The sequence below is a fragment of the Suncus etruscus genome, chromosome 20 (genome assembly GCF_024139225.1).
Source record: "Suncus etruscus isolate mSunEtr1 chromosome 20, mSunEtr1.pri.cur, whole genome shotgun sequence".
Taxonomy (NCBI): domain Eukaryota; kingdom Metazoa; phylum Chordata; class Mammalia; order Eulipotyphla; family Soricidae; genus Suncus; species Suncus etruscus.
Window position 1 is genome coordinate 28,806,509 of NC_064867.1, and position 20,630 is coordinate 28,827,138.

The following is a 20,630-nucleotide window of genomic DNA, read 5'->3' on the forward strand; positions in this document are numbered from 1 at the left end:
GGAGATTGGGTGTGGACAGGAGGGGAGGCAGAGCAGAGGCTTTGCTCGGTTCATGGCCCCTGGGGGAATGGTCACTCCTCTCTGCTTTGCACAAAGTGTCTGTTCCTTAGGCAGACCGACAGCAAGTTTTTTTGATTTTTAGTCGATTGCACTAGGAGGCCTCCAATTCCTGATCCCTCCATCCCTGGGTATTCGATTTGTTTGTTTGATTGTTTGTGTTTTGCAAGCCCCCACCCCAAGCAGCCCCTCCTCCCCCACTGCCCCGCACTGTGGGAGTCCCTGCCCACGCTCAGAGCGAAGACTTGGAACAGTTTTTGTCCGCTGCTTCTGCCACTGTCCTTTGAGACATCCACATGTTGATCTCGTGGAAGACGGAGTTGGTGACTTCTGGGAGCTCTTTATGGAGGACGTGGTAGGCACCTTCGTAGATCTACAAGGAGGCAAGAGGGGAACTCAGGTGGGGAGGGAACCCTTGGTCCCCCAGTCCAATATATTTCCACTATTGGATGGCTCCCGGGACCAAAGGACAGTGGAATGCAAATGTCCCTGCCTGTCTGCCCTTTCTTGCCTCCAGTCCCAGCCCCCTTGGTTGGAAGACAGCCAGCTAGGGATTTTCAGCTCTAGCCGGTGACTTCTGAGCATCACTGCGACGTGGCCCAGGATGACTGTCCAGAAGTGCTTCTCTGCCTGTCCTCTGGTATTTTTCCCTCCTGTCCTCTGAGCCCACTCAAAGTGCCATAGTGCCCCCTGTAAGCAGGAGTGAGGCAGTGCACCTCAGGGACCAGAGTGAGGGCAGAAGCCTCTCATCCTTCAACCTCCAACCAAGGGGTGTATGCTTGCTTGGGGCCGGAGCAGTGGTGCAAGCGGTAGGGCATTTGCCTTGCACACGCTAACCTAGGACAAACCATGATTCGATCCCCCGGCGTCCCACATGGTACTCCAAGCTAGAAACAATTTCTGAGCACATAGCCAGGAGTAACCCCTGAGCGTCACCGGGTGTGGCCTGCCCAAAAAATAGCAAAAACATTAAAAAAAAAAAAAAAAGTAAGTTTCATGCCTAGGTGACAAGCTCTGGCTATGAGTCCTCTCAAGCATGACCCTTTGTGGGAATGCTTTCCCCATTGGGCTGTGGAGAAGCTGCTCAGGCCGTGGTATGGATCTCCATCTAAGGCCCCAAACCACTCTTATCTCTGAATTGCCAATGGGACTTGGGTGGAGATACCAGGAGAGGAATTCACAAGTGTGAGCTCCTTTATGTGCATCCAGAACTTAGGTTTCAGCCTTGATAGTTGAATCACTCACTCCCTATGTCCTCAGCATTCTCCGTGTCTTCTGTGTCTGGAAGTGGGACTCCATAGAGCAGTAGGGAATGAAATTTAGCCCCCTCCGGAGTGTCTCATCATGGCAGACTCAAAGCTGCTTCCTTCCTTGCCCCCACTGGGCTCAACTGGTTCCCTGTGGGGTCCCTAATTTTCCTGCTTCCACCGCCATCTCTGCAGGGACTCAAGGCCTCTCTGATTCTCTTGACCTGGCCTGGATTTGATGCCTGAATTTTGAGACTAAAGCAGGGATGACCAGGTGGAGTGAATGGGGTAAGTTGGTCTCCCCTGAAAAGGCCTGCATCTGCTGGGGTAGGATATCCCCAGACACATGGATGTCTCTTTGTACTTAGCTAGCTCCTCTCCCCTGACTCCCAGTTGCAGGAACAGGATAGCTTTCCCCCCTTTTCTTTCACCCCTTTTCTTCTACTTGTTCTTCATGCAGTGCTCACAGGCATGGCTATGTGGGACTGGCAGGCTTTTTGTCTGATCAGGGTTGTGGCAGGCTTTTTGTCCGACTAGGGTTGTGGTTATGGGCAGTGGGACGAGGTTGGAGCTCCTGCCTCCTCTCCTGCTATGGGAGCTGTAGGCATCCTCTCTAGCAAGAGGGGGCCCAGGGCCCCCAAAGTACATGCACAGGCTGAGTGGCAGTGAGGATCTACTGGCTATCAAATATGCCTGGAGGTCACCTCTGCTAACTTTTGAGGGTCAGGCTGGCAGCCGGCACCCTTCAGCTCCAGTGCTCCAGTCTATACCCCCCACAACCTCAAAACCTCTCAACCCAGGAAACTCCTTCTCTGAGTTAGCCCCTGGCAGATTGTGGCACATGGCATGCTTGGAGCTAAGCTGCAAGACTGTCCCCTCTACAGGACTTACAAATCGAACCCTGCTCAATGCCTCAGCATGAGTGTCTGTTTTGAATGTGGGTGCCGCAGGGAGGCATTGAATGGGCCCTGGGACCCTGAGATGGACAAAGATTTCACCTTGAAGGCTCTGTTGGAAGCCCAGACAGGGGTTCTGATCCAACCATGTCTTCTCTAGAAAGTTCTTTTTGGTTTGTTTGGTTTTGGTTTTGGGGCCACATCTGGTGATGCTCAGGGGTTACTCCTGGCTCTGCACTCAGATATCACCCTGGCTTGTGGGACCATATGGGACACTGGGGGATCCAACTGCCCTACTACTTGCACCACTGCTCCAGCCCCTCTCCAGAATGTTCTATCCTTTCTTTTGAGCTAGTTCAGGGGCCCAGGGAGATAGGGGCTGGCATGGTGGCTTGGAAGGACAAGATGCCCAAGGTCTTCCCGGAGCTCGTGCCTCACCTTAAGAGTTTTGTCCTGGCTCTTGGCCGACTCCATGAGCATGTAGGCCCCTTTGCTGTCACACAGTTTGTCATCTGAGCCCTGCAGCAGCAGGAAGGGCAGCATGATCTTGGGGAGGGCACGTTCCACGCGAGCCACGGCATTCAGCAGCTGCAGGCCGAAGCTAACCTTCATTCCGCCATGGTAAACTTGAGGATCTGAGTCATAGATTTCCACCTGCAGAGGGCAAGCGCGGCTTTTGAGTTTGGGTGGCCCCAGTTGTATCAATCCAAGTGATTGGGCTGGGGCATGGTCAGGGGAGCCAGCAGCACCCAGGTTCCTCTGGGGGCCCATTTCACTCATTACCTCAGTACCTCATTGTTCACTTTCCCACAGGATCGGTTCTGAAGATGATTTGGGGTCATCGCAGGTGGATGGAGGTGTTTTTTGTTTGGTCAAATGGGTAGGTCTCAGGGGTTACTCCTGGCTTTGTGCTCAGGGATCACTCCTGATTAGGAGTTGAGCGATCATAAGGGATGCCAGGGATCGAATCCAGTTGGCTCTATGCAAGGCCAAAGCCCTACACACTGTACAATGAATGGCTCTGGCCCCTGAAGGTTTTTCTGACTTAGTTCATCTCCCTGCTGCATGCACTATCTGCTAGAGTGGAGTAGGGGGGGGGGCACACAGCTGTAGGAGTAAAAGGACCATGCTGGAAAGTAGGGATCCCCAATGGCACTGTGCAGCCAGCCCCCCCCACCCCATGGGAAAGCATCTCTGGGGCAGGTGTGGGTTGTGGGTTGTGGGATGCAGGAGTCCACCCACAGTTGGCACTGGCTCTCCCTGAGATGTGCCCAGAGCTGGGGCTATCCCGATAGGTGACCTCGCTTGCATCCTCTTTGCTCATGGCAGAAAGTCTAAGCTGCCCTTTTCTATGGGATGCCTGCCAACATTCTCTTTGATCTGAATCTGTTCCAGTTTCACTCCTGCCTCTGACTGCTGAGTTGCCAGAGATGGGGTACGTACTCCCACAGAATATGGGATGTATCTTGCAGGCCCACGAGACCAGGGGTGAGGTCACTGAACCCGTCATTCACTTTCTTCATCGTGAAGAGGTTGGGGTCGCTGATGTGGGAGTCAGACTGGGTGAGGGAGTAAAGGGCCAGGGGCTTGGAGCTCAGGGATTGAAAGGGACCACTGTGTGTCTGCTTAGTTAGATTCTCTGGGGGTTTCACACCCCTTTTCTTTCCACCCTCCAGTAGAATCTGCAGAAGAAAGCTAGGAAGGGCTTTTCCACCATCCCTGAAGAAGGGTAAGTACAGTGTTTGTGAATAATAGCACACAAGTTCCAGGAGCCGCTCCCTCCTGCAGCACCCCACCTGCATTCTTTCAGGCTGTCATCTGTTTGGGGGCCTGAGAGAATAAAAAACTGGCAGGGGAAGAGCTTGGGTACATTGAGAGTTTGCCAAATGCTGTGGACTCACACACAGGGCAGTGGACACCATGATTTCCAATGTCCCCCATAAATGCTGAACCTCACTGCCTGCCCTTCATCTCAGTCCTAAGCACCATGCTTGAGAAATGGCTCTTACTAGTCTTGTTTTTTAGAGGACTCCCCATTTCCTAGCCTACCCATAGAATAAGGACTACATTTCCCAGCCTCCTTTGCAGTAAGGTATGGTCACATGATCAAATTCTGGCCAATAGAAAGCGAGAAGCCACCAAAAACTAGCACCTCTATCTAGGCTTAGCTTCCCTTTACTACTTCCACCTTCAAGGACAAGTTGAAGCAAGGAAAGAGCAGGGAACTTGTGGCTGTGGGAGTTCACAGCTGGAAATGGGGACCCAAGGTGACATGGAGGAGTCACTACAGTTTCTCCTATTAATGGGGCTTCTGTGGGGGTCTAGGCCCCTGCAATTGGACAGCCTCTTCTGAACCCTATTCAATGCTCTAGGATTTTGGTCAAAAGGACTGTACCCCCATGCCCACCTTCTTCCTGAGCAGCCTAAGTCTTGCCCTGTTGAGCAGCAGTGGGGTGGAGACGCCGTGCCCCCAACATTTCCCCAGTTTAATGGCCCCAGTAATTTCCTTCTCTTGGCTTTCTTTTCCACTATCAGCAAGCAGAGGAGGTGTGTGTGTGTGTGTGTGTGTGTGTGTGTGTGTGTGTGTGTGTGTGTGTGTGTGTGTCTATCAAAGGTTACTGGAGAAAAGAAACTTCTTCTTGGCTTTCTTTTCCACTATCAGCAAGCAGAGGAAAGGTGTGTGTGTGTGTGTGTGTGTGTGTGTGTGTGTGTGTGTGTGTGTGTTGTGTTGTGTTGTGTTGTGTATCAAAGATTACTGGAGAAAAGAAACAGGAAGAGATCATCTCACCCAGGGAACCTGATGCTCAGAATACCCCAAATTTTGCCCTCAGCTCAATCCAATGTTCTGAGGCTGAGTTGTGGAAACTGTAGAACTCCATTTCTATGACATTTTGGGGGAAACATGAAGCTGCCTCTGCTCTTGCTTCTCCCTTTCCCTCTCTTTATCCTGGGTACTACAGTGAGACCGGGAGCCCCACAAGTTCTGGGGTGCAGTGCAGCACACTTCGGTTGCGATTTGCACACACCCTGTGTGTTTGCGCTGAGGATAACCCACTGGGTTGGGTAGGGTGCAGGGGTGATGTGTTGCCCCGGAAATAAATATGCCACAGGGCTGGTGTTGAGAATTCAATATACAGCTTCCTGGTCACAAGGAAGGCGCTATAATGGAGTTGCAGCCACAGTCAAAGGACCTTATTTTTCTGGGGTCTGGTAGCTGGGAGTCTCCCTCACTGTCCTTTGAGAATCCCTGGCTTTTCTGCGGCCACTAACGGTGCTGACTTCTGGTGTATTCAGAGCTGATTTCCCCAGAACCGGCAGCAGGAGGAGGGTGGGGAAGCAAGAGGCATTTAGGAGGACAGGAGTGCAGGACATAAAATCAATTCCCTGCTACCCCTATTGGAAACCTGAGCTGTTTCTTTAAAAATTTTAGCTGGCTCCAATAGGATAGAAGCTAGCTAGGGGAATGGTAGAGCACCCCAAGCTAGTCCATACAGCAGCTTACATGGAAGTGAATGAATATTAAGGGGCTTCCACAGAGGTTAGGGCTACAAGGGTGAGGTACAGTGGGAAGTGGGACGCTATTTTTAGCTGTAGTGACAATTAGTCAAAAGCCTCAGCAGGGCTGAGCTTTCTGGGACCCAGTGGGGTTCTGCTAAAGGCCTGGGAAAATGTGGCCTCCTGGCCGTGTGGCTGGAAGCCGTGCAGGGGAACAGAATGGGGTTCATGTGCTAGCCAGGGTGGTGGTGGTGAGATATAACGCCACGTATGAAAATGAAGGAGAGCAGAGGGAGGCCATGTCACTGCCTTGCAGCTCTGGGGGATGGAGAGGGGAAGGCAAGACTGTGAATGTGCCATCTGTCCTGTCAGTGCAAATCTGAACCAGCCAGGATGCGCCCAGAGGGCACTGTGGTAGGAATGGGGGACTTAGTTTGGGAAGGGAGGTGAACCCAGAGAACCAAGCCTTGGTAGGAGGGGCTGGAGCCATAGCACGCTGGTAGGGCATTTGCCTTGCATGCAGTCAACCCAGGACAGATGGTGGTTTGATTCCCGGCATCCCATATGGTCCTCTGTGCCTGCCAGGATCGGTTTCTGAGCAAAGAGCCAGGAGTAACCCCTGAATGCTGTCAGTTGTGCCCCCCCCCAAAAAAAACCTCCAAAACACAAAAAACAAGCCTTGGTAAGAGATGGTCTTGGAAGGGCTGTGCCTCTCCTTCTGGCCTCCACCTGAGGATGGAGCTTGAAGCCATGTGTTCCTCTGTTGGTGATAGTGTTCTGGAGTTGGAGCACTTGGGGAGAGAGTCCCCCGTTCCCCCAACTCCTTGACTGGAGAACATTGAGGGCTTCTCAGAGCAGGTTTTTGCCACATTCCAAAATCCACACTTCTGAGGGTAGAATCATTAATGTTTCGGCACTCCGGTGTTCTGGCCAGGAACTCGGAATGTGTAGGCAAACGGAATATGCCTGGCTGGCAAAAAAAATTTTTTTTTTGGGGGGAGGCATTGTGTCAACCCATCAGTGCTCAGAGCTTACTCCTGGCTCTGGGCTCAGGGATGACTCCTGGTGGGTCTTAGAGGACCATATGGGGTGCCTGTGCAAACCATGTGCAAGGCAAGCACCTTATCCACTATAATATCTCTCTGGCCCTTGGCAACTTTTTTCCTCTTGGCTCCAGTAAGTGTATCTGGGTGCCGATTCTTTTTTTTTTTTTTTTTGGTTTTTGGTTTTTGGGCCACACCCAGTGATGCTTAGGGGTTACTCCTGGCTATGCACTCAGAAATCGCTCCTGGCTTGGAGGGCCATAAGGCGATTGAACCACGGTCAGTCCTAGGTCAGCACTTGCAAGGCAAATGCCCTATCACGTGTGTCACTGCTCCAGCCCCTGAGAGCCAATTTTTATTTGCCTGTATCCTTGGGGTTTCTGGGTCTAAGCTTCCGCAAATGCAAAACTTGATAATAAAATGAAGTTCCAGAAACCTGACAGAAGGGATCTGGGGCTGGGGAGGAGAGGGAGAGAAACTCAGCAGATTTCTGATGCCCTATAAGGTGTCAGCTTCACAGGTAGCTGTGAAGGCATTTTCTGACTTGATACTCAAGTCTTCACAGCAACCAAGCCAGGTAATTGAGGCTGGGAACTGATGTGAGTGAAGGGTGCTGGACTCCTAGTTCTGGGTGATTCCCCTATACAAAACATCCTCCTCTCCCTGCTTGCTTCCCCAGATACACTTCCATAATGCCCTGAAAGTGGATGTCCTGCCTGCAGGGGACCCTGCACCCCCACTTCTGCTTTGGGAAACTCCCTTGAGGGCAGTGCCTTCTCCTGGGCTCTTTCGTGGCTGCAGTGTTTCTTGGGAGATTATTTGAGCCTTAAGACACCTCGGTGACTAGGAGGTGCCTTTTGCCTTTCAGAACACATTCACTTGCCCCTGGCGGAGAATCTATTTTTAAAGCTCAGTGGAATGAATGTTCAAAGGGAAACTCAGAGCAGCCTCTGAGAAAAATCATTCCTCAGGCGAAGGAATGATTCTGCCAAGGAGGGGAAGCTTGCCTTTCTTTAATGGTGCCTGGAGGCTGGTCTGCTGGCAGAACTGCAACCTGCTGAGGTTTTCCAGCTACAACAGCTCTTTAGGTTTCTAAAGATCATCTGTTTAGGTTGCTTTAGTCCAGGACAGGCCTAACTCGGGCAAAGCCTTGAGTTTTGTTTTGTTTTGTTTTGTTTTGCCACACCCAGGGGCGTTCAGGGAATACTTCTGTCTCTGCACTCAGAAATTACTCTTGGCAGCCTTGGGGACCGTATAGGATGCCGGGATTGAACCCGAGTGGGCTGCTTGCAAGGAAAATGTTTTCCTCACTGTGCTATTGCTGTGGCTCAAGGCCTTGAGTTTTGATCTGGGGAAACTCTGAGCACGGTTGGATGTGCTTCTCTAAAAATGTAAATAAATAAAATTCTTGGGCCGGAGAGATAGCACAGTAGTAGGGCATTTGCCTTGCATGTGGCCAACCCAGGACAGACCCAGACAGTTTGACTCCTGGCATCACATATGGTCCCCAGAATTGACCAGGAGTGATTTCTGAGCACTGAGCCAGGAGTAAGCCCTGAGCATCACCGGTGTGGCCCCAAAACCAATCAATTAATAAACAAATATACTGCTAATAAAAAAGAAAGAGTTGTATGCTGATACAGACACCTGTGTCACTGCAGCTGGGTGTGAGCACCTAAGCCTGGTGTGTGACACCCTCCACAAACACGTTAGCAGATGTATGTCCTTATCATCATGTATACAACCAAGATTTGATCCCCAACATCACTATGATCTCCTGAACCCAGTAGGAGTGATTTCTGAGTAGATAGGAGTAAGCCATGACCACTGCTAGGTATAGGCACTGACACACACACACACACACACACACACACACACACACACACACACACACACATCAAGATCACCGATGAATGTATTTGCAGCCCCAACTCCTCAAGGAAGGATGCAAGGAGCAGGGTGGGCCTGAGCTGAGGGGCACATCAGACCTTTTCCAGAAGGCTCTCTGTGGAATCTCCCATGATTTAAAAAAAAAAAATGAGAGCTCTGAAATGTGCTGCTCTGGAGTACAAAGTGGATCTGGAATAATTTTTCATTCATTTTTTTTTTCTTTTGCCCATGTGTAAGATAAACACTTGAATTTGCACCTGGATATCTGGAAAGTCTCAGAGGGAGGTCGGTCTCTCCTCTTCTTTCCTTACTTCTCTTTTCTCACTCTCCAATTTCCTTCCACACTCTCACCACCCCTCTTCCTCTGCCCCTGTATTTTTCAGCCTTTGCTCTCTTCCCTCTCCCCTTTCTATCTCCTCCTCTTCTCTCACCTCTTTTGATCCGCAGCTGCTAAAGAGATAATTCCTTTTACTGGGGCTGCGCTTTGAAGCCTCAGCTATTCTCCAGGAGAGGTGATTGCTGGTGGAAACCTGCCCACTATGACCCACCACTGAGGGAGTGTGGCACAGGGGGCATATCACATAGAGTATGGTACACACAGCAGGGCATATGAATTGGTAGACAGAGGATGGTCCAGAGCATGGCACATGGGCCAGGGTATAGAAAGTGTAGTATATAAAAAAGTTTCCATAAGATTATTCTTGGAATTGTTGTATATAAAAGTATTTCCTTAGGATTGTTCTGTGACTATTGCCCCACCTGGCCCTTCCAGGTGGGGCGCTGTGGAGTTGGCAATAAATAGCTTGATGGAGAGGAGAGAGAGGTCTTTTTGCGAAAGCTGCAGGCTGCAGGAGGATTCTCTCGCTCTCTTTGCTCAATCTTTTACACCCTATCCTTCTTGTCTGTGTGGATTATTATTTGCTGCGGATAAATATTTCCAAGGTCTCCCCCCAAAAGGGGACAAGGGGATGGGAAGTAATTTCTCATTCTGGGGACTGTTCTTGGATTCACAAATACCCAACAAAGGATTTAACAGCAAAGATAACCTACAGAAAGCATGGTGCATGGAGAATGATACAGAGCATGGAGGGCATATGGAAAATGCTATATAGAGCATAGCACATAGAGTATGGTACAGAGCGTGGCACAGGAACTGTGGTACTTGGAGCAATGTACACGGAGAGTAAATGGAGCTAAATTTAAATAGTAAATGGAGCTGAGTTTCTAGGAATTGTGTCCCCTCACTATGAAACAGTGTCAAGTGTTTCATGGGGGGCAACGCTGGTTTCCAGGAGCTCATGGGCTGCCGAATGAAATGAGTTTGGTTCTGATTGACTCCGACAAGTGATTTGAAGTTGAATCTCAGTTTCCTACCCGTGAAATGGGGTGAATGGTCAAACTCATTTAAATCAAATCTTACATCAAGCAGCATATTTTTGAGCTTGGTCTTTCTGGGTCCTAGAGTTATACATTTTTGTAGAAAAGGTCTAAGCTTTTTGAAAAGACACTTTTTTTTTTGTTTTGTTTGCTTAGGTTGTTTTAGGTGGTGGCTGGAGATTGAACCCAGAACTGTGCCAGTTCTGTGGCCCTAAGGCATAAAACACGAAGCCCCTGGGAGGGGATTTCAACCCTAACAGTGAACAAGTGACAAGGGATGATTCCACTCAGCTATTTCTTCGTGAAATACATGAAGGACCAAGCCGATGAAGCAAAGGCAGGAGGAGAAACTGCCTCTGCTATAGGCTCGGGGGACCATATGGGATGCCGGGATTCGAACTACCATCCATCTGCATGTAAGGCAAATGCCCTACCGCTGTGCTATCTCTTTGGCCCTGCTACATGGGGTTAGTCGCTTTTCTGAGCAGCACCTCTATGGGGTTTGGCCTCTGCTCAGGTCATGACTTTTTTTTTCCATGTGGACCTGGCATTGGACCCCAGAGGGGGTGCCCCTTGCTTCCCTACATGACCTTGCCCCTTGCTTTGAGCTTCTTCTTATTTGGTTTTGAAGAAGAACTTCTTGTCTCCTGGAGGTGGGTAGTGAGGGATACCAGGGTGGGGTAGTGACTTCCGGGAGGCTGGGTTTATGAAGTACCTATTTTTTTTGTGCCACACCCGGCGGTGCTCAAGGGTTACTCCTGGCTGTCTGCTCAGAAATAGCTCCTGGCAGGCAAGGGGGACCATATGGGACACTGGGATTCGAACCAACCACCTTTGGTCCTGAATCGGCTGCTTGCAAGGCAAACGCCGCTGTGCTATCTCTCCGGGCCCATGAAGTACCTATTGACCTTACATCTGTTCTCATCCTTTCCACCCACCTGATATGAAGTGATGGGCCATATTCTTTTTTTTGGGGGGGGGGGTCACACCTGGCAGCGCTCAGGGGTTCCTCCTGGCTCAGAAATTGCTTCTGGCAGGCTCAGGGGGCCATATGGGATGCCAGGATTCGAACCACTGACCTTCTGGATGCAAGACAAATGCCTTACCTCCATGCTATCTCTCCGGCCCCAAGGGCCAGATTCTTGGCTGTCCTGTGAATAGAGCCCTTCTGGCCTTGCCTAGTACCATGCCCATCTCTGGAACCCTCATCCTCTGATCCTGAGGACCTCTGTTCACCTGAACCCCTGTAACCATACCCACTCTCTCCCTGTGCATGGATAAACAGGATATATGCCTGGCCTGAGTCCATCCTTCCATCCCATTTCACTCAACTTTCACACCTCAGGAACCTTCTCTACTCTGTGCTGCAGAGCATGGTAGACACCCTCATTTCCAGGGTAGTAACTCAGTAAGTAAGAATCAGCCCTGAGCATGGGTTGCTGGAATGGTACGAGCCATCTCTGTCTCTGTCTCTACTTGTGGCATGGTGAGGGGTCTGTGTTATGGGGAAAGATGTGGAGGAGCAAGATCTTTGAGCATCTGGGACCAGAGTGATAGAGAGCACAGTGGGTGAGGCATTTGCCTTGCCAACCCAGGTTCAATCCCCGGCATTTCACATGGTCCCCTGTGCACTGCCAGCGGTAACTCGTAAGCATCACCAGGCGTGATCCAAAAGCAAACAAACCTGGAAAGCTCTGAGGACAGAGGGCTAAGTCCATGATGCTTGTGGATGGCCTGATGATCCACAGTGGGGACCCCGTTAACTACTATGTTGACACTGCCATGTGCCATGTGCCGCTCAGGCAGGGTGTGCTGGGCATCAAAATGAAGATCATGCTGCCATAGGACCCAAGTGGTTAGATTGGCCCTAAGAAGCCCCTGCCTGACCATGTGAATATTGTGGAGTCTGAAGATGAGATCCTGCCCACCGTACCCATCTCCAAACAGAAGGGTGGGGAGCCAGAGCCATCTGCTATGCTCCAGCCAGCAACCACAGTGTAACAGGGTTTCCTTAGCAGCTGAATTTGGTTGTTCTATAAGGACCTTTTAAAAAAATCATTTTCAGGGCCGGTGTGGTAACACAGTGGCAGGGCATTTGCCTTGCAAGTGGCCGACTCGTATGGACCCAGGTTAGGTTCCCAGCATCCCAAATGGTCTCCCAACCATGCCAGGAGTGATTTCTGAGTGCAGAGCCAGAAGTAACCCCTGAGCACTGCCGGATATGGCGCCCCCCCAAGAAAAAAACAAAATAAACAAAAACAAAGAAAGAAAATTGTTTTCAAAGACAAAAACCAACCAAACTATCAAAAAACAAAAGCAAACAAACAAGCACACACACACACACAGACACAGACACAGACACACACACACACACACACACACACACACACACACACACACACACACACACACACACACACACACACACACACCTTCCAACAACAACAGTTCTTTAAACTCCAGGTTCTAATCTTGTCTGGGATATTGCATCCCATTCACCCCTACGGCCTTCCATAGACTTTAATCAGAGTGTTGGGTTTTGGTTGCTTGCAGTGAAGTCCTAAAGATGGGACATCTACTTAGCTCCAGCAAACAATGCAGTGCACAATCCTCTACAGCCCTCCGGTTCTACACACCCTTGAGCAAAGCATATATTACCTCTGCTTTGTTCCGGGTCAGCATGCTGGAGTCGATGGGGCCCAAGGACAGGCTTGGCAAGACGAAGCTGAGCACTTTTGCAGCGAGGACCTAGAGGGCAGGGAAAACATGGGGTGTGAGCTCAGGGGCCGGGGCTGGCTGGTGCCCAGAAACTGAGGTCTATCTCAGTGCTCCGGGTTTTGCGTGATCACCCTCCCGTCAATCGATCATTCTGAGATCTTGTTTGTGCACAAATCGCTTCTCTGGAGAACCCTGATCATATCTGGAGAAATAGAGCAGAGGCACTGGAGGGAGGCAGAGGAATTTCGGGGCCTGCTTGGATCAGAAAGAATCCACTGATCACACCCTGCACCACAACACAAATCAGGTATTGTTTGTTCATCTGGGTTTTTCCTGGAGAGAATCAACAGTGATCAGTTTGCAGGAGGGTAGAAGGAAGAGAGTAAAGGTCTGAACAACTTTGTATCTGGATGTTGCCTCTGAATGCCAGAGTCCCCCTCTCTTTGCTCAACTGCCCATAGGAATTCTGGGTACTCCCCTGTTCGCATCCTTGCTCCTGGTTTGGGTACCAGCCTTCCCCACCCCACCCTGGCTCTCCTGCTGATTGGTGTCTCAGGATCTCAGGCTTCTGCCTATTCTCACACCGGCCCTGTGCATATATACTTGGGGTGAGATGCTATTTCAGAAGTGAGCTGTGAAATGCTGAAATTAGAACCTCACTGAGTCTCTACTCCCTGCTGAGAAGTGAGTCCCCTTGGGGCTTCTGGTGGGGGTAAGGTGGCCCACAGTCAGCATATGACTGGCATGTGCTGTACCAATGTAGTCTTAGCACTCAACCCTTTCATTTTGATACAAATATCAGGGTCTGAGTTATTAATCTCAATTTAACAGGTGAAAAAAGAAGCTCAACATGTGGTTACTGAGGTGACAACTGCTTGGGGGTATGGCTACTCTGCCTTTGGTTCCATCTTCATTATCTCCACCTCCTCCATGGATATGACAGGCAACTTGACCTTCAATACAGGGTTTCCCAATCTCCCCAAAAGGGATTCCACCTCTCCTAAAGTCTTTTAGCCTACCCTAAAAGATTCAAACCTTCTGTATTGATCCTGACTTTCCCTTCACTTATCCTGACATTCTCTCAGGGATTCCGACCTTCCTGCAGGGATCATAGCAATTATTTACTTTTTATGTTTGTTTGGTTTTTTGGGGTCACACCCAGTGGCATTCAGGGGTTCCTCCTGGCTCTGTGTTCAGAAATCGCTCCTGGCATGGTCGAAGGATCATATGAAATGCCAGGATTTAAACCACTGTCTGTCCAGGGTTGGACGGACATTTGCAAGGCAAATGCCCTACCACTGTGCTATTTACTTTTTGGGGAGAGATAGCACCACGTGATGCTCAGGCCTCTGAGCAAAGGGATCACTCTTGAAGGTGCTCAGGTGATCATATGGGATGCCAAGGATTGAACCTGGTCAGCTGCCTGCAAGGCAAGTGCCTTTCCCACTGTCTTATTACTCTGCCCTCCCCCTGACCTTCTTGTAGAAGGAGCTCAGTGACTGCTCTGACCCTTAGCTCTTTTTCTGTACCTGTTTCATCAATTTACTGTTTTGTTTTATTTATTTTTTTCTAACGGGGCTCAGTTGGAAGGGATAATAACTCTTTCCCAGACAAAGGTGGTGGACTGAACTGATGTAGAAAATTCCCTGACCTGCTGCTCCTAGGGGATACTCACTCATCTTTCTTTTTTTGGTTTTGGTTTTTAGGTCATACCCGGCAGCACTCAGGGGTTCCTCCTGGCTCTTCGCTCAGAAATCACTCCTGGCAGGCTCAGGGGACTATATGGGATGTCGGGATTCGAATCACCTTCCTTCTGCATGCAAGGCAAATGCCCTACCTCCATGCTGCTATCTCTCTGGACCCTTTCTTTTCTTTTTTCTTTTTTTTAATGCAGAAGTTTCTAAACCCACCTATACCCATGAAAAAAGTGCCCAACTGCACTTGAGGCACCAGCACCCCAGGGGGCAGTATTGATCTTGCTGGGAAATATTGGGCTAAAGGATAAAGGAGTAGAAAAGGTAAGGAGAGAAAAAGAAGCAGAGAAAGGGGCTGATTGTGGAGGTGAAAGAGGGCAGCAGGGAAAGGCGGTCTTGAGAATAGGCCGTAAGAAAGCAAGTTGAGGGGGGCTGGAAGAATCAAGCAGACGCCACACCAGAGAGATCAATTTTGTCCAGATGGCCCCAGTTCCTGCTGGGCCAAACCAGTTGCTGTCATTGTTGTCATTCTCTCCCGCAGTTCCACCAGCGGCCCTGAGAACCCCGTTCCTGTTTCCAAGGGGAGACAAACAGACATGCTAGAGGAAGAAGTGGTGAGGGATTTGGGAAGTGCTCACCCACAAATAAGATGGAGTCCAACATACTACAGTTCTTTCTGCAGCTACGAGCGAGTCTTTCACATGGTGCATGGAATCCTGCAGAATCTGAAGACAGCCGCAGATCCACTTTAGGAGAAGGGGGATCCGGTTAGGCATCCCCCTAACCCATCCCAGATCATTCCAGGCTCAACAAGCTTTGGGTGATCTTAAAGTCCCATGTGAGGTTAGTTTGGAAGAGCTCTGGGGTTCACAGAATATGGTGAGCAGGAGATACCGATGAAGGAAAGACCCCGAAAATATGACCCCCGTATGAATCACCCCAAATGATCCTCATATGAATCACTGGCTCCCCCAAACAACTGCCCTTCCTTAGCTTTAGTGGCACAGGCAGGCCCAGTTCAAACTCTGGTTCTGAGCCCCTCAACTGGGAAGTTCTGATCCTTAGTGGTTCCATTTCTCAAATGCACTTCATGGGATGACCTTGCTGGGAAAGTCAGTGAAACTTAATTTTCCCAGAGCTTATCTCTACCCGCTCTCCCACTGAGAGTAGCTCCACAGATCCTGGTAGTGGCCTACAGCCCCCCACCCCATTGGAGCAGAGCAGAGATTGTAGGGAAAGCACATATTCTGCTGTATGGAGCTAAGTGTCATGGTCCCCACTAGAACCTCAAGTTATTTCCAAAAGACCCCAGTTCCAGCAGCACCGGCAACCTCTGGGAAGGCAGAGGCGTGGCAGCCATGTGTCCTTGCCTTGCCCTTGGGGCTCTCTTGGATTAACTAACTGCAGCCCCATTACTTCCAATAGCAGAGACGTGCACAAATGCCTTTATTGATCAGAAGGGGTTTAATGGCTCCCTGAGATCATTTTTAAGCTTCAGCCGTCAAAGACTCCACATGAGAGAAGTAATTACAATTGCTTTCTTCTAAAGTGGCCATAGCAAAGTTTGACCTGTGAGAAAGAGGCCAAGAAGGCTAGGCCTTTGTGGGGAGCCTGAGTGGGGCTGCTCAGGGGCAAGCACCCAGGGTTTGTCTCCTAGTGGACAGAGCACCCCTAGGCACACCTAGTTCAGAAAGCGTCAGGTGTCTTTTCCAGTGTACTGAGCTGAAGGACTCAACAGCTGCTCTCTGTCACATGCCATGCCCAGGGTCTGACCCACAGCAGGAGCTCCCCAAAGATGCGAGGGGAACTGTCATGCTCCATGAATCCGCTCATACAAAGCCTGGGCCTGCAAGTCAGAGGGAACATAGCTCAACGAACCGGGTCAGGAACACAGCTGAGTTCCTAGTCCTGGAGTCTAACTGTATCTGAAGCTGGAAGAGTGGCAGTTCTTCATGCTTCCCACTGCATACACATACACACAAAGCAACAAGTGTGTACATGCACACACCGACACAAACACACAGCCACCAACACACAGATGCTTGTACATCAACCTAGGTGCCTACACACATGAGCACAAGCAATGCATTAACACAGAGGCGCATCATGTGCCTGTGTCCACATGCAGACATGCATGTACATGCGTGCATGAGACACACAAATGCATGCACAAAAAAACACACACACACACTGTCCCGAGGACCGCTCAGGACTCAGTAACTGGAAGAAGATGGGAGATGTCAGGTAAGGAGTGAGATAGAACAAGGAGAAGCTGCTCTGAGCAATATTTTGGGATAAGAGGGAGCACTCTGCCTCCATGGCAGCTGAGTCAGGCTTGAAGTGACCTTGAGCCAGACAATGGGCCTTCTGTCCTTGCATGCAGATGGAGAATTGCTTCCTACTGTGTACAGGGTGGGGACCAAGAGGAAATGAGACAATGCGTAGGCCCAGGGTTCAGAGTGTCTCCTGGCTTCTCCCTCCTGGACAGGGTGCCTGGGTGACAGGATTCAATGGAAGCATCAGGAAGCTCTGGGCTGGATCTTGAACCTCAGGGGAAAACCTCCAGGCAACAGCAGGCTGAGAGGTCATATAGAGGATCACCCTCCTGGCAGGCCCTGACTCCAGCTTTTGGGGGTGGGATTTCAGATTCAACCCTCTCTGTCCCCACCCAGCAGCTCCATCTCAAGCCAACCAACTCCCCACCACAGTGGTTTTCTGTCTTTCAATTCTGCAGCCACATTCTTAGCACAGACAGTGTTGGGCCAGAAACCTTGGCCCCCCCCCCTTTCTCTTCTCCAGGCTAAATATAGCCTAGCTGGTTGAAAACGGAACAGAGTGGGGAGTGGAGAATCAGATACAGCAGTGATTTGGGAGGGAGGATTTAGGGGATGGGGGGAATGCCTGGCCCTTCCCAGAACTGTCGCCACTTAAAGGTTAGGGTGTAGCCTGTGTTGCCCCTAGGATGGTTTTGGGGGAACCAAATCTCTGGAATCTATGTTGAATGTAGAGGCACAGAGCCTGAGGCTAGGAGTAAGCCTGATCCCAGGCAAGACTCTGATGTCGAGTTTTTCAGCAAGTGTCTCTGAAATTGGACCAAATCTGCATGTGTGAATGCCCTGGAAGGCCCCACAGAGCTCAGAGTTTTCTTGACAGCATGACTTTGTATGACTAGACAAAGTGACCTATCCTTGAGCTCTGGCCCACAAACATACCAGAAAAAGTCAAACACAGGAGCAAATCAGGGAAGTGTGTGTGGAAATGACTAAACAAAGTGACCTATCCTTGAGCTCTGGCCACAAACAAACTAGCAAAAGTCAAACACAGGAGCAAATCAGGGATGTGTGTGTGGAAACGGAGGGTAGTGCCAACCTTTCCTGCCTGGACTCCACTGCCAGCTGGGAAGGGAGAATAAGGCCACTGCATGCCCTTGATGCAATCTTCTCAATTTTAATTCACATTAATCAACAACCCTCAAAGTTCAAATAAGTGGACAGGAACATTCTGGAGTTGCTTGGAGGAAGGGCTGACAGACCAGACTGGACTGAGACAGGAAGGAAGTGAGTTGGTGGGCAGATGTATTGAAGTCCCTCAATCACAAATACCTAGAGCTCCATAAATTATAGCTTTGGAGTAGAGAACATGGTTCTTGGTCTTGAGTCAGGCTTTTGGGTAAATATTCAGGCAGGGCTGGGGATAGGCCACCAGGGCTGGATAACAGTCTTTGCATGCCAGAGGCCAGGTTTGATCCAGACAATTCATGGTGCCCTAGCACTGAGCATCATTGGTTGGTGTGACACCCCAAACCAAGACCCAGAGAGTTCTAGCTTCTTCTTCTTTTTTTTTTTTTTTTTGTCTCTAGTGGTACCCTTTTCAAAATGCAAGATTCCCTATCTCTCAGGGAGAGCCCAACATTTAGGCACATCCTTTCCTGCCACTTGTAGCAAAAGAAGTGAATAGCTGGCCACAGCCCAGAGGAAGATTTTGAAGACATTTTTTTCCCCACACAAGTGGGGAAAAATAAATAAATAAATAAATAAATAACAAATAAACTGAGAGTTTATTCCTGGCTCTGTCTTAGGGATTGTTTCTGGTGAGGCTTGAGAGATCAGATTGTCAGGGATAAACCTGCGTCAGCTGTGTATAGGGTAAGGACCATATCTACTGCTTTTTGTTTCGTTTTTGGTTTTGGTTTTTTTGGGGAGTCACACCTGGCAGTGCTCAGGGGTTACTCCTGGCTCTGCACTCAGAAATCGCCCCTGGCAGGCACAGGGGACCATATGGGATACTGGGATTCGAACTACTATCCTTTTGCATGGAAGACAAATGCCCTGCCTTCATGCTATCTCTCCGGCCCCGACCATGTCTACTGTACTGTCTCTACCACCTCTCTGAGGACATTTAAAAGAGATTTTACCAATCTCCGAAAAGGTTCCAAGCTTATAAAAATCCCAAGTACACTGATCTTCAGGTTGAAAAACTCTGAGACTTCCTCTAGAGAGGGATGGACCAAATATCTGCCCTGCTGAAGCCCCTGCAGTCACAACCACATCCAGCATATAAACTGCCCAGCTTCACAACTACTCCAGAAACGAGAGACTCCAACCAAAGAACCATTCCAGTTCTGTAGTTCCCAGAGCACATGGCCACATACGCAGCCATATGACACTTCCAAATTCCACAACACTGACAACAACCCAGTAGGAGCACAGAAAATTAGATAGGAAAGTTTCATAGAAGTCCACTAAGTCAATAAACAAAACCGATAACATAGAAGGCTCCACTAGCAACCAACAACTCAGCAAACCCTCAGACAGTGACTTTAATAACCCCGTTGTGAGATATGACAATTTTCACAAGTTTTCATGTACGGAACTATTTTTTTTTTTTTGGTATTTCCATTTGCCATTTTATTGTAACAGCAAATAAAATACATTAGTTTGTATCTGCCAAGGGTCCAGGCTTTGGTGGGGAGGGTGGAAAACTGGGGACATTGGCAGAGGAAAAGTTACACTGATAGAAAAGATTGGTGTCGAAACAACTGTGTAAGATACAGTGTTTAAATAAAGTTAGAAAAAAAATAAAAGAGATTTTACCTTTTGAACTGACCTTCACTGTAGGGAGGCACATCAGGCCAACAGAGCCAATGACCTTATATAAATGGACTCATTTGCTGCTGAGGTCAAAGGGCAGAGGGCAAAATCATGGCTGCTCTAACTTCCAGCTCCCTCTAACTGGAGAACTGGCTAGGAGACATCCCAGTACAGAGTCAGGAGACAACATGCATTTCCCCGGGGACATGGACTGGGACTTCATGCGAGCATCGGATCATTTTCTCTTAAACACATCCACCTCAGGAATAGCTGGAACCATTTACAATCACACTGGCCGCAAAGTAACTTTACCAAGGTCCTGTAGCAACTTCTTTCTAGGACACGAGGTAGTTGTAGTTCTTGTAGGTAACATTGGCAGATTCCTTTGCCTACTCAAATATTTGTCCCCGCACCAAAAGTGGATCACATGTACCGTGGTGAGTAGCACATGATGGCCAGATGAGCCAAAGGGAAGTTTCTTTAGGGCAGTACCGGGGAAAATGATACAGGGACAGAGTGCAAACCAGAGTGTTCAGCACTGTTAGTTATAAAATAACCACAATCCTTGGACAAAGTTGGCAAACCAGCAACGAGAAGAAACTCGATCCTTGCGTGCGACTTGTTCAATGTTGCTTTGCTAAATTCCTAACAGAGATTGCCTTTTCTCCTCGAAACCTATGTCTGTGCACACAGACCCAAAGAGGAAGCCGTTTTCTTTTGGAGGAAAAGTAAAAGGAACCTGACGTTAGAAATAAACAGAACTCTAAGGACAATGCTTGAGAATGGTCCAGCTCTGAATACAAAAGCTCCAGAGGGACCCAGAGGAACTCTCTGGCCTTCTGACCCTGAAAGTGGATGACCTGCTGGAAATGAAGTGCATAGGACCAGAAGTGAGTTTACCTTGAATGGCGTGGCAGACTCGGGATTGGCAATGATCAAAGGCGAAATAAGAACCATGCCTGCGAATTGGCCAGGCCTCTCAGCAGCTACGAGGATGACGATGGCACCTCCCTGTAGGACAAGAGGGGGAGAGTTGCATTGGGGTGGGCGATCTTATTTATCCTGCACCCAATTTTGAGGCTGCAGCACCCCTACTTGTCTTCTGAGTCCTGAGCACGGTCCT

The 20,630-nt window shown here is 49.5% G+C and overlaps 1 protein-coding gene across 2 annotated transcripts in view; it reads right to left on the reverse strand.

The window, feature by feature from the left end:
- Nucleotides 1-227: 227 nt before the first annotated feature.
- Nucleotides 228-20,630, reverse strand: part of MGLL (monoglyceride lipase) — a 114,868-nt gene continuing 94,465 nt past the window's right edge. For both annotated transcript variants that reach the window (XM_049766544.1, XM_049766545.1), the window contains exons 5-8: nt 20,408-20,518; nt 12,664-12,753; nt 2,639-2,854; nt 228-430 (exon numbers count right to left, since the gene is read on the reverse strand). In XM_049766544.1, coding sequence (XP_049622501.1) covers nt 290-430; nt 2,639-2,854; nt 12,664-12,753; nt 20,408-20,518 — 558 coding nt within the window. In that variant the 3' untranslated portion in view covers nt 228-289. The remainder of the gene's footprint in view (nt 431-2,638; nt 2,855-12,663; nt 12,754-20,407; nt 20,519-20,630) is intronic.